General features: G+C 36.5%; 1 protein-coding gene across 3 annotated transcripts in view; it reads right to left on the bottom strand.

Moving 5' to 3' along the window:
• Positions 1–13,707, bottom strand: part of CPQ (carboxypeptidase Q) — a 1,179,997-nt gene that overhangs the window by 400,868 nt on the left and 765,422 nt on the right. For all 3 annotated transcript variants that reach the window (XM_053715230.1, XM_053715229.1, XM_053715231.1), the window contains exon 5: positions 323–434. In XM_053715230.1, the coding sequence (XP_053571205.1) occupies positions 323–434 (112 nt within the window). The remainder of the gene's footprint in view (positions 1–322; positions 435–13,707) is intronic.

Below are 13,707 nucleotides of genomic sequence, written 5' to 3'. Positions count from 1 at the left end.
AAATTAAATAATGAGAATTTTGGCAAAGAGTGTTTGATAACATATTACTGATGTCTGTTGTTTGTTCCATGGGGTTTAGCATCACACAACAAATTTGGGTGGGCTGCATGTGTCCCATGGGCAATAGTTTGGACAAGATTTTAAATTTCAACCATAGATTGCAGGTTAAATGTTACTTCACTTTTTTGGGAATAATACTTTTAATTGTAAACACAGTTGGAAAAACCCCCCATCAAATTCTTAACAACAATGAATAAAGAACAAACTGAATAAACTAATTACAAGTGAAATTATAAACAAATCTTTGTGTATAAATATTTACCAAGATCTTTAATGAGAGACAGTGCCTCCCATGATATAAAAGCGCCACCACCATCATCCATGGCTCCTTGCCCGACATCCCAGCTGTCCAGATGTCCACTCACTATTACAACCTAAAACAATAAATCCAATATATTACGTGATCTGTTTAAAACAAAACTTGACTTTTTTTTTCTAAAATGCATCTGTTCTTAGATAGATACATATATAATTCATGAGTTTCTTTCAATAGATTTGGATAGTTTACAGAATGTTGTATGATGTCCCTGGCAGTTATTGCTAAATGCTTGTTTTCTAATGGGATGACAAGTTCATTTTGGAATGAGAACAATTATTTTCAAAAACATGAAACTTTATATCTGTACAATGTGCAATTCCTAACAGAGCAGTTAAATAAGATTGGGTAATGCATCAAGAAGAATCCTTATACTGGAATAAAATGACCAAATACTTTATATTTATTGGAAAACATAGCGCTATTTTAGAAATCATGATGATCGGTACATACAAGTGTTTAATCTTGACATTTCAACAACGCATACAATGTTTTATTATTGCAAGGGAAACATTATTTCAATATACATACATTGTTTATTTTGCAGCTTTTTGCTGTAAAATAAATTAAAAAATTGTGCTTGTTGGACTTTCTCCCAGGGAGGCTTGGGTTAATACTTTTATGCAATTTATGTGGGCATTTCTTTACTTTTCCCTCCCTGCCTAAGCTTCTATGGAGTTACATGCGTTTAAAAGGTGGATTATCAGTTTTGCATTAACATTCATGATCGGAAAATCATTGTTTGCGATAATAACTAAGTTGAATCAGTGTTAAACCTCCTTATCAAAATACAAGAGGGCAGGCTACGCCAGTCTGCACATGTGCAAACAGAATTTGTACTATATCTGAACATTGTTTGTGATTGGTGAGCAACGGTTCTTTTATTCTGGGGGCCAGGGAAATCAGTGAAAAGAAAACATAAAATAATATACTCATTTAACAAAATAAAGCTGCAGTTTTCATTGCAAAATTATTCTTATCTATGAAGTTTCATAACCATGTAGTGTACAATTTGTCTTTAATGTCCCTTTAAGAATTACATTTTTTGATAGCACATGATTTACATGAATGCCTCTTTGAGATAAGACGGCTATAGAAGATACTTACAATAAACCTTGTAAATTATTTAGAGAATCAGTAAATTTTATATTATAAACATTTTTACTTTGTATACAGTTCCTAAAAATTGACATTATGGGGCATATTTATCAAGCTCCGAATGGAACTTGATGCCCCGTTTTTTCTGGCGAGCCTGCAGGCTAGCCAGAAACAGCAGTTATGAAGCAGCGTCACAAAGACCACTGCTACATAACCTGTCTGCCTGCTCTGAGCAGGCGGACACCGCCGGAAATCAACCCGATCGAGTACGATCAGGTTGATTGACACCCCCCTGCTGGCAGCCTATTGGCCGCGAGTCTGCAGGGGGCGGGGTTGCACCAGCAGCTCTTGTGACCTCTCAGCGAGGTCTGTCGGATCTGATCCGCACTGTCGGATCAGGTCCCACAGACCTTGATAAATATGGGCCTATGGGTTCAGTGTATAAAGCAGAGTAAACTGCTTTTGAGCCATTGCGGGGTAGGTTCGCACATGAGAGACAGGTCTAAGAAGTAGCAATAACCAGACCGCAGCTTCTTACACTCTTTGTAAATAGAGTGTACGGAGAGAGAAATCACCCTGAAAACACTCAATTGGATGATAGAATTACACAGTCATGCAAGTGTGTAATGATAAATCTGGGCAGTGGACAATACAATGGATACCAAGAGAACAAAGCCCATTTGAAAAATAGAAGTGAATTTAAAAGTGTTTTAAAATGACATGTCCTTTTTGAATCACGCAAGTTTAATTTTGACTTTCCTATCCCTTTAATTATGCATAATAAATAAAAATTGCAAAATACTCATTTATTTTTACCCCCTTTCCTGCTTTTTAACTCTGATTTTTTTTTTCCATTTGTCCTCAGGGGCAAGACTTCTCTACTTCAGTAACAGGTCTGGATTAATTCCTCCAAATAAGGCAAGTAATGGGGAGGAGTTTAGTCAATGAAAAACAATTGCAGCAAACAAGATTGTTTTAAGAAAGTTTTCAAACTCATTGTTCCTTAAAGTTAGTGCAACATTACACAAACGTCTTGCAATTACAAGAAGTTTTCTATCCCTTTAAAATGTTTGTCGATACCATTAGACATAATTAAAGTCAGTTTCAGAGCAACAATGCACGACTACAAGCTAGCTGAGAACATCTGGTGAGCCAATGACAAAAGACAAACATGTTTAGCTACTAATCAACATATAGCTACCAGTAGTGTATGTAAATATGTTATTCAACAAAGGTACCCAAGAGAATGAAGTACATTTTATAATATAAATTAATTTAAGTTTTACATGCTTTATCTGAATCATGAAAGTTGAATTTCCTTTCCAATCCATTTAAGCAATCAGTATGGCTCATTTATACTATTAATATTTATTTGCTTGTTTTGGGGTGTATTAGAGTGGGCAGAGCTATGCAAATCATAAAGGGGTGTGGCTCCACTGCAAAGGGTCCCTGGATTTTTTTTTTCAAATGTTGGCAACAATGCAAAATCAGAATGCAAATTCATAACAAAAAAAAAAATAAGAAATTCAGATATCTAAATACATTTTGCAAAGCCATGCAAAAAAATATACAATACCAAAGAAAACCAATGAGCATGACATCTGGAGGGGTGGAATTTTGCTCTGTGTATGCAAGAATAAGCACCACTTGAGTTACTATTTGATGCCAATTAAGTCACCATTTTTAACTGATGTGCAGCTCTTGTGTACACAAGCACGTCTCTCCTGCTGCAAATGTACTATTTTGTTCAGAACATTTTATTTCTTTCTCCCCGACCAGAAAACTTTCAATGGCCACCTAGTCTAAATAGTACTTCAGTCAAATAACTGTTTACATAATGACTCTGCAGTCAGAAAAATACTGTGCCGCTCAACTCATAGCTTGGAACATAAAGATAAAATGTTTCTGCTCAGTTAGTTCCAGAATAGATACCTGGCACAGTGTGTACAGAGTTAGCAACCCTATTAGATTTCAATAAAGCAACAATGACAAGAAGAATTTTTTTTTTTTAAGAACTTCACATTTTGTCTCTGGGACACATGAATTCCTCTTATAATATAATGATATAAGACAAATACCACTGACATGTTGACAGGATGTTTTCCCATTACAGCTGCAGTCACTTTACTCTACAGACATTGTTCTGCAACAATATTTTAACAATTTATCTAGGAAGTACAACTAAGTACAGCTGAAAATGACAGGAGATATCATATCCAAATAAAATAATAGTGAGATATTAAATAAATTGTATTTGCAAAATATTTCTGAGAATGACACCAATGTCTACTAAATCTTGAAAGAAATAGGCAGCTAGATTACGAGTTTAGCAGTAAGAGGGGTGCGGTGCTAACTTGCACGTTATTGTCACCGCTCATTTCCCTACAGCGCTGGTATTACAGGTTTTCCTAAAGCCGCCGTTAAAAGGCAAGAAGTGAGCGTAGAGCAAAATTGTGCTCCATACCGCACTCCAATAACAGCGCTGCTTAAGTCAGCGGTGAGCTGGTTGTACGTGCTCGTGTACGATTTCCCCATAGATATCAATGGGGAGAGCCGGCTGAAAAAAAGCCTAACACCTGCAATAAAGCAGCGTAAAGCTCAGTAACGCAGTCCCATTGATTCCTATGGGGAAACTAAATTTATGTTTACACCTAACACCCTAACATTAACCCTGAGTCTAAACACCCCTAATCTTACACTTATTAACCCCCTAATCTGCCGCCCCAGGCATCGCTGCCACCTACATTATACTTATTAACCCCTAATATGCCGCTACAGACATTGCGTCCACCTACATTATACTTATTAACCACTAATCTGCTGCCCCCAACATCGCCGACACCTACATTATATTTATTAATCCCTAATCTCCCGCCCCCAATGTTGCTGCAACCTACCTACACTTATTAACCCCTAATCTGCCGCCCCCAACATCACCGCCACTATAATAAACATATTAACCACTAAACCGCCACACTCCCGCATTGCCAAAACTAGTTAAATATTATTAACCCCTAATCTGCCGCCCCTAACATCACCACAACCTACATCACAGTTATTAACCCATAATCTGCCGCCCCCAACGTCGCCGTCACTATACTTATTAACCCCAAAATCTAAGTCTAACCCTAACTTAAATATAATTAAAATAAATCTAAATAAAACCTACTATTAATAACTAAATATTTCCTATTTAAAACTAAATACTTACCTGTAAAATAAATCCTAAGCTAGTTACAATATAACTAATAGTTACATTGTAGCTAGCTTATGGTTTATTTTTATTTTACAGGCAAGTTTGTATTTATTTTAACTAGGTAGAATAGTTACTAAATAGTTATTAACTATTTACTAACTACCTAGCTAAAATAAATACAAATTTACCTGTAAAATAAAACCTAACCTGTCTTACACTAACACCTAACCTTACACTACAATTAAATACAATTAACTAAATTAAATACAATTAACTAAATTAAATACAAATACCTAAATTACAAAAAACAAACACTAAATTACACAAAATAAAAAACAAATTACAAGATATTTAAACTAATTACACCTAATCTAATAGCCCTATCAAAATAAAAAAATCCTCCCCAAAATAAAAAAAAACCCTAGCCTAAACTAAACTACCAATAGCCCTTAAAAGGGCCTTTTGCTGGGCATTGCCCTAAAGAAATCCGCTCTTTTACCTGTAAAAAAATACAAACAACACGCCCAACAGTAAAACCCACCACCCACACAACCAACACCCCACATAAAACCGTAACTAAAAAAACCTAAGCTCCCCATTGCCCTGAAAAGGGCATTTGGATGGGCATTGCCCTTAAAAGGGTATTTAGCTCTATTGCTGCCCAAACCCTAATCTAAAACTAAAACCCACCCAATAAACCCTTGGAATCTCATTGTGTTAATTGAATGAAATTCTATTGTGAATAAGGCTAGTTAAAAAGTTACAATTTGGGTTGCTTTGTAAAGAGTATAGCATATTTTAATAATTCATATACGTGTATAGTATTGATTCATATTCTTGTTCCTACAAATATATTTCAATGTGTTTATAGATATTAACTAATAATAAAGAATTCAGGAATTTATATTAATTTTATGGTTTCTAGTATATGCATATTTTATGGGGGTTCAGTTTAAAGGATAATTATTAAATATATTGTGTTATAACCCTGCCATATACTGACAAAATACATAATTTATTTATTTTATTTATTTATAATAGATCCACACAGAAAGCATAGAATGCTACATAAATCATAATGTACACACAGGGGCCCATTTATCAAGCCCAGGATGGAGCTTGAGGGCGCGTGTTTCTGGCGAGTACGATCAGAATGATTGACACCCCTCTCCGCATTCAGCAAGGTCTTGCAGACCTGATCCGCACTGTCGGATCAGGTCCGCCAGACTTTTGATAAGTATCCCCACAGACTTTTTCATACACATATACACAAAATACTTCAACCTTAATATTAAAAGTGTATTAATCTTAAGTAGGGAGAGGTTGAATGAGAGGGGAATTCAAAAAGGGAGTGAGCATGTTAGAAAAGGATGAAAGAGAAAACTAGAGTAGAGTAATAGAGGACATGATGATATAAAGCTCTCCACTCATGTGGGATGATCTAAAATGATCCTCCAGTACTGCGAGATCTCTAGTGAAATTCTTAAAAAGCTGATTTTGCTTTACTTCTCCAAGGGGTAGCCCCTGCATTTCTGTATGTGAAGGAGAGTCAAGCCCAGTGCAATATAGCACTGCATTACATGACATCTCTGCTGCATTTACACTTTGGGGCCGATTTATTAAAGGGCGGATGGACATGATATGATTTAGCATATCATGTCCACCGCACAGCTGTCAGCATTTATCATTGAACAAGCAGTTCTTGTGAACTGCTTGTGCAATGCCACCCCCTGAAGATACGCGGCCTATTGGCTGCTAAAAGGAGGTGTTAATCAGCCCAATCGTATATGATCATGCGGATTGATGTACAATGCAGCCTCAGAGCAGGCGGACAAGTTACGGAGCAGTGGTCTTTAGACCGCTGCCTCATAACTACTGTTTCTGGGAGCCTGAAGGCTCGTGTGGAAACAGGGGCATTAAGCTCCATTCGGAGCTTGATAATTTGGCCCTTTTGTCTTTTTCGGCCCATTGTATTTTATATTACTTTACACTTAAGAATAAGTTGTATTACATTTAAGTTTTGCACTTTTTATTTGCATGCAGCAGTGTATTTAGTATTCTGATTATGCATTTACAGTTTCTGTGTAACTTTAACAAATTAGGATCATACTTTGTATATTTATGTGTATGTTTTACAAATTGCATTGCCCGTATTCCTTTTTTAAAATAAAACTGACATCTTTAGTTTTCCAGAGAGCAATCATTGTTTGACTTTCTCCCGGGGAGGCTTGGGTTAATACTTTTAGGCAATTTATGTGTGCTGTTCTTTACTTTCCCTCCCTGCCTAAGCTTCTATGGAGTTACATGCGTTTAAAAGATGGATTATCAGTTTTGCATTAACAATTATGATAGGAATTTTTTTTTCCAATAATAACTAAGTTGAATCAGTGTTAAACCTCCTTATTAAAATACAAGAGGGCAGGCTACGCCAGTCTGCACATGTACAAACAGAATTTGTGCTATATCTGAATATTGGTTTGTGATTGGTGAGCAAGGGTTCTTTTACTCTGGGGGACAGGGAAATCAGTGAAAAGAAAACATAAAATAATATACTCATTTAACAAAATAACGGCTAGATTACGAGTTTTGCGTTATGAGCTGTGGAGTGCTAACGTGCAGTTTTTTCTCACCGCTCACTTACCTACAGCGCTGGCCTGTTAAAATGTCAGGTTTCTGTGATGAAAAAAATGACACAAAGATAAATAATTTCAGAACTTTTTCCACCTTTTATGTGACCTATAAACTGTACAACTCAATTGAAAAACAAACTGAAATCTTTTAGGTAGAGGGAAAAAAAAAATATAAAAATAAAATAATATGCTTGCATAAGTGTGCACACCCTTAAACTAATACTTTGTTGAAGCACCTTTTGATTTTATTACAGCACTTAGTCTTTTTGAGTATGAGTTTTTCAGCATGGCACATCTTGACTTGGCAAGATTTGTCCACTCTTCTTTGCAAAAACACTCCAAATCTGTCAGAATGCGAGGGCAATTCCTGTACACAGCCCTCTTCAGATCACCCCGCAGATTTTAAATTGGATTCAGGTCATGGCTCTGGATTGGCCATTCCTCTGGTGAAGCCATTCTTTTGTTGATTTGGATGTATGCTTTGGGTCGTTGTCATGCTGAAAGATGAAGTTCCTCTTCATGTTCAGCTTTCTAGCAGAAGCCTGAAGGTTTTGTGCCAATATTGACTGGTATTTGGAACTGTTCATAATTCCCTCTACCAGGTCCCAGTTTCAGCTGAAGAAAAACAGCCCCAAAGCATGATGCTGGCACCACCATGCTTCACTGTGGGTATGGTCTTCTTTTGGCGATGTGTAGTGTTGTTTTTGTGCCAAACATATCTTTTGGAATTATTGCCAAAAAGTTCAACCTTGGTTTCATCAGACCATAGCACCTTTCTTTTCTCACATGCTTTTGATAGACTTCAGATGTGTTTTTGCTCAATTTAGCTGAGCTTGGATGTTTTTTTCATAAGAAAAGGCTTCCGTCTTGCCGTCTACCCCAAAGCCCAAACATATGAAGAATACGGAACATTGTTGTCACATGATACCTTTTAACAATGAGATCCCTCTGATGCTTTGGAAGCTCTCTGCGGACCATGGCTTTTGTGTAGGACGCGACTATGAAAATGTCAGGAAAGACCTACTAGAACAGCAGAACTTTATTCAGGGTTAATCAGAGACACTTTACATTATGGCAGGTGTGTGATGACTCTTATTTAACATGGTTTTGAATGTGATTGCTTAATTCTGAACACAGCTACATCCCCAGTTATAAGTTATACAAGTACATTATTTTTGTTTTGTTTTTTGTTTACTTCCCTCCAACTTAAAGATTTCAGTTTGTTTTTCAATTGAGTTGTGTAGTTTATAGGTCACATTAAAGGTGGAAAAAGTTCTGAAATGATTTATCTTTCTCTAATTTTTCTACATCACAGAAACCTGACATTTTAACAGGGGTGTGTAGACTTCTTATACCCACTGTAGAAAAGTTATTAAATAGATATTAACTATTTATTAACTACCTAGCTAAAATAAATACAAATTTACCTGTAAAATAAAACCTAACCTAAGTTACACTAACACCTAACACTACAATTAAATAAATTCCCTATATTAAATAAATTAAATAAAATTAGCTAAATTACAAAAACAAAACACTAAATTACAGAAAATAAAAAACAAATTACAGATCTTTAAACTAACTACACCTAATCTAATAGCCCTATCAAAATAAAAAAAGCCCCCCCAAAATAAAAAAAAACCCTAGCCTAAACTACCAATAGCCCTTAAAAGGGCCTTTTGCGGGGCATTGCCCCAAAGAAATCAGCTCTTTAACCTGTAAAAAAATACAAACAACCCCCTCAACAGTAAACCCACCACCCATACAACCAACCCCCCAAATAAAAAGCTAACTAAAAAAACCTAATCTCCCCATTGCCCTGAAAAGGGCATTTGGATAGGCATTGCCCTTAAAAGGGAATTTAGCTCTATTGCTGCACAAAGCCCTAACCTAAAAAATAAACCCACCCAATACACCCTTAAAAAAATCCTAACACTAACCCCCGAAGATTCAGTTACCGGGAGAAGTCTTCATCCAAGCTGCAAGATGTCCTCAAAGAAGCCAGCAGATGTGATCCTCCAGACAGGCAGAAGTGGTCCTCCAGACGGGCAGAAGTCTTCATCCAGATGGCATCTTCTATCTTCATCCTTCCGACGCGGAGAGGCTCCATCTTCAAGACATCCGGCGTGGAGCATCCTCTTCAAACGACATCTCCGGAATGAATATCTCTTTAAGTGACGTCATCCAAGATGGCGTCCCTTAGATTCCGATTGGCTGATAGAATTCTATCAGCCAATCGAAATTAAGGTAGAAAAAATCATATTGGCTGATGCAAAATAACAAAATTATCCAAAACAATTAAAATTATTCCTATTCTAATACCCTTTTAAAAAAATAAATAAACCACCCCAAAATAAAAAAACCCTAATCTATAATAAACTACCAAGGGCCCTTAAAAGGCATTGCCCTAAAGATATCAGCTCTTTTTCTACAAAAGAAAAAACAAACACCCCTAACAGTATACAAACCCCACCCCCCAAATCCACATACGGTGACCGTATGAAGAGGATGCTCCACACCGGATGTCTTCAGAATGGACCCGCTCCACGGTGCTGGGATGAAGATAGAAAACGCCACCGGGATGAAGATAGAAGATACTGCCTGTATGAAGAAAGAAGATGCGGCCTGGATAGATGATGACCTCGCCACTTGGATGAAGACTTCTCACCGCCTGGATGTCCACACTTCAGAAACTTTAAGTGGATCTTCGGGGGTTAGTGTTAGGATTTTTTAAACGTTTTTAGGGGGGGGGTTAAGTTTAGGGTTTGGACTTTTCTTGAAAGAGCTAAATGCCCTTTTCAGGGCAATGCAAAAGAGCTAAACGCCCTTTTAAGGGCAATGCCCATACAAATGCCCTTTTCAGGGCAATGGGTACCTTAGGTTTTTTTTAGAGTTAGGCTTTTTTATTTTGGGGGGTTGGCTGGGTGGTGGGTTTTACTGTTGTGTTGGGGGGTCTTTGTATAGTTTTTTAGAGGTAAAATAGCTGTTTAACTTATGGCAATGCCCTACAAAAGGCCCTTTTAAGGGCTATTGGTAGTTCATTGTAGGCTAGGTTTTTTTTATTTTGGGTGGGCTTTTTTATTTTTATAGGGCTATTAGATTAGGTGTAATTATTTTTTTATTTTTTATTATTTCGTTTGTTATTTTTCGTAATTTAGTGTTTGTTATTTTTTGTAATTTAGTATTTTTTATTTTTTGTAATTAGATATTTTGTATTTTTTATAGTAGTGTTAGGATTTTTTAATGTGTATTTTAGTTTTCTTTAATTGGTAGTTAGTTTAATTTTAGTTTAATAGTTATATTAGTTTAATTGTTAATTTAAACTTATTTTTTTTTTAATTTGACAGGTAAGTTTTAATTTAATTTAAGATAGTGAAATTATAATTTTAATATAAAGTTTGGGGGCGTTAGGTTTAAGGGTTACTAGTTTAAATTAATCTATTGTGATGTGGGGGGCTTTCGGTTTAGGGGTTAATAGATTTATTTAGTATATTTTGTTGTGGGGGGCTTTCGGTTTAGGGGTTAATAGGTTTATTATAGTGGCGGCGGTGTAGGGGAGAGGCGGAATAGAAGTTAATAACTTTAGTATAGTGGGGGCGATGTTGGTGAACGGCAGATTAGGGGTTAATAATAATTAAATAGTGTTTGCAATGAAGGAGGGCTGCGTTTTTGGGGTTAATGACTTTATAATAGTGGTGACCATGTCAGGGAACAGCAGAATATGGGTTAATAAATTTTATTAGTGACGGCGATGTCGGGAGCGGCAGATTAGGGGTTATTAACTTTAATATAGTATTTGCGATGTCGAAGGGCCTAGGTTTAGGGGTTAATAGGTAGTTTATGGGTGTTAGTGTACTTTGTAACACTTTAGTTATTAGCTTTATGTAACAGTTTTGTAGCGTAAAACTCATAACTACTGCTCTCAGTTTGCAAAACGGATCTTGTCAGTATAGGCTGTAACGCAAGTATTTTTAGCCTCCCCGCAAAACTCGTAATGAAAGGAAATAAGGAAGTCCCATGAAAAAACATAATTTTTAAATAAGGAAGTCCCATGAAAAAACATAATTTTTACCAGTGCGGGACTGACGTTGCGTTACAGGCTAAAAGGCTTGCGGTACAGCTATACCGACAAGACTTGTAATGGCTGCAGTGCTGTTTTAACGCTGAAATTACATTTTTTTCAGGGTTAAAACCCGAACGCAAAACTTGTAATCTAGGTGACAGTGTGTACAGAATTAGCAACCCTATTAGTTTTCAATAAAGCAACAATGACAAGAAGAAAAAAAAATTTCACATTTTGTCTCTGGGACACATGAATTCCTCTTATAATATAATGATATAAGACAAATACCACTGACATGTTGACAGGATGTTTTCCCATTACAGCTGCAGTCACTTTACTCGTCTACAGACATTGTTCTGCAACAATATTTTAACAATTTATCTAGGAAGTACAACTAAGTACAGCTGAAAATGATAGGATATATCATATCCAAATAAAATAATAGTGAGATATTAAATAAATTGTATTTGCAAAATATTTCTGATGATGACACCAATCTGAAGCTGTGTTTTATTTTCCAATAGAAAAAATAAAAAATGAAATTTAAGTTGTAAAACATACCCAGAAATATACAAAGTATGATCCTTATTTGTTAAAGTTACACAAAAACGTTAAAGCATAATCAGAATTTGTAAAATCGAATGTAATACTACTGAAAGAACCCAATCTGTAGCTATATTGCACTCAGCTGGTCTCTCCTTCAGATACAGAAATTAGAGCAATCTGGAAGTGCTGGATTGTTTAGCCCTTTTTCTTTGATCATTCAGTGAGTTCAGCCCCTGTGAAGTCTGCACTACAATTTCTCTATAAGCAGAAAAATCTTTCATCATCATCATGCCCAGAGCCACAGATTCAGTTAGCTTCAATAACATCTTAACATTCAGAATTGATGATGGCTGTATAATTAATAACACATTTCCACCTTCTTCTAAACTCTCCACCCCCAATCTCTCTATAACTGTCGACAACTCCATCATTACCCCTACCCCGCATGCCCGATGTCTCAGGGTCACATTTGACTCAGATCTTTCTTTTACTCCTCACATTCAGTCATTGGCTAAAGCCTGCCGCTTCCACCTTAAAACCATCTCTAAAATTAGACGCTTCCTTACACAAGACATAACTAAGATTTTAATCCACTCTCTCATTCTTTCCCACCTCCTTGATTACTGCAACTCTGTCCTCTCTGGTCTCCCCACCTGCCGCCTAGCTCCTTTACAATCCATAATGAATGCCTCTGCCAGACTCATCTTCCTTACACGTCGCTCTTCATCTGCTGCACCTCTCCCTTCACTGGCATCCTCTTGCCTCTAGGATCAAACACAAAATTCTCACTCTGACATACAAAGCCCTCATCTGCACTGCTCCCCCTATATCTCAGACCTCGTCTCCAGATACTCTCCCTCCCATCCCCTACGCTCTGCTCACAAACTCCTACTCTCCTCCTCTCTTGTCACCTCATCACACTCCCGTTTACAGTACTTCTCCAGACTGGCTCCCATCTTGTGGAACTCTCTGCCTCGCTCCACAAGATTCTCTTCTAGTTTTAACAGCTTTAAGCGCTCCCTAAAGACTCTACTGTTCAGGGATGCATACAACCTACGCTAACCTTTCTTTATACCAGTTCTTCTCCTCCATTGCTATCCCCTGAACCCCCTTAGCATGTAAGCCTAAGAGTCCAGCTGTTTGTAGATCAACTTCTTAAGAGCTGACTACAACAGTGCAACTCTTGGCAGGGCCCTCTACCCATTTGATCCCTATAATTGTTTTGTTGTACTCCTCATTTGTTTATAGCGCTGCGGAATCTGTTGGCGCTCTACAAATTACCGCTAATAATAATAATGTAGGGCCAGATTATAAGTGGAGCATTATTTAACGCTCTTGCTTACGCACTAACTCAGCTAGAAGTAAGCTTTTTGTGCACATCTCACAAGCAATATCTTAATGCGTGTAAAAAAGTCTGTTAGAATATTGAGTGTTCATTCAAGTATTCCGCATAAGAAGTCAATGGAGAAAAAAAAGTGGAAAAAAACTTACACCCTACTCGCGTGTAAACATGATTGTATAATCTAAAGTGTGCTAATCCGACATGAAATATGAATATTTCACATTCCAATGTTCTTCACATAGCAGAATATGTTCTATTTATTCATAAATATATATTTTACCAAAAAAAATTCTCTATTAGTAGTTGTCAATCTTTGTCAACTACTAATCAGATATATCTAGAAATATGTATCTTTACCTAATATATGTAGATGATTATATATAGGTATATATATATATATATATATATATATATATATATATATACATATATATATACAGGGAGTGCAGAATTATT

The sequence above is a fragment of the Bombina bombina genome, chromosome 5 (assembly GCF_027579735.1).
Source record: "Bombina bombina isolate aBomBom1 chromosome 5, aBomBom1.pri, whole genome shotgun sequence".
Classification (NCBI taxonomy): Eukaryota; Metazoa; Chordata; class Amphibia; order Anura; family Bombinatoridae; genus Bombina; species Bombina bombina.
This window is presented reverse-complemented; position numbering and strand designations above follow the sequence as displayed.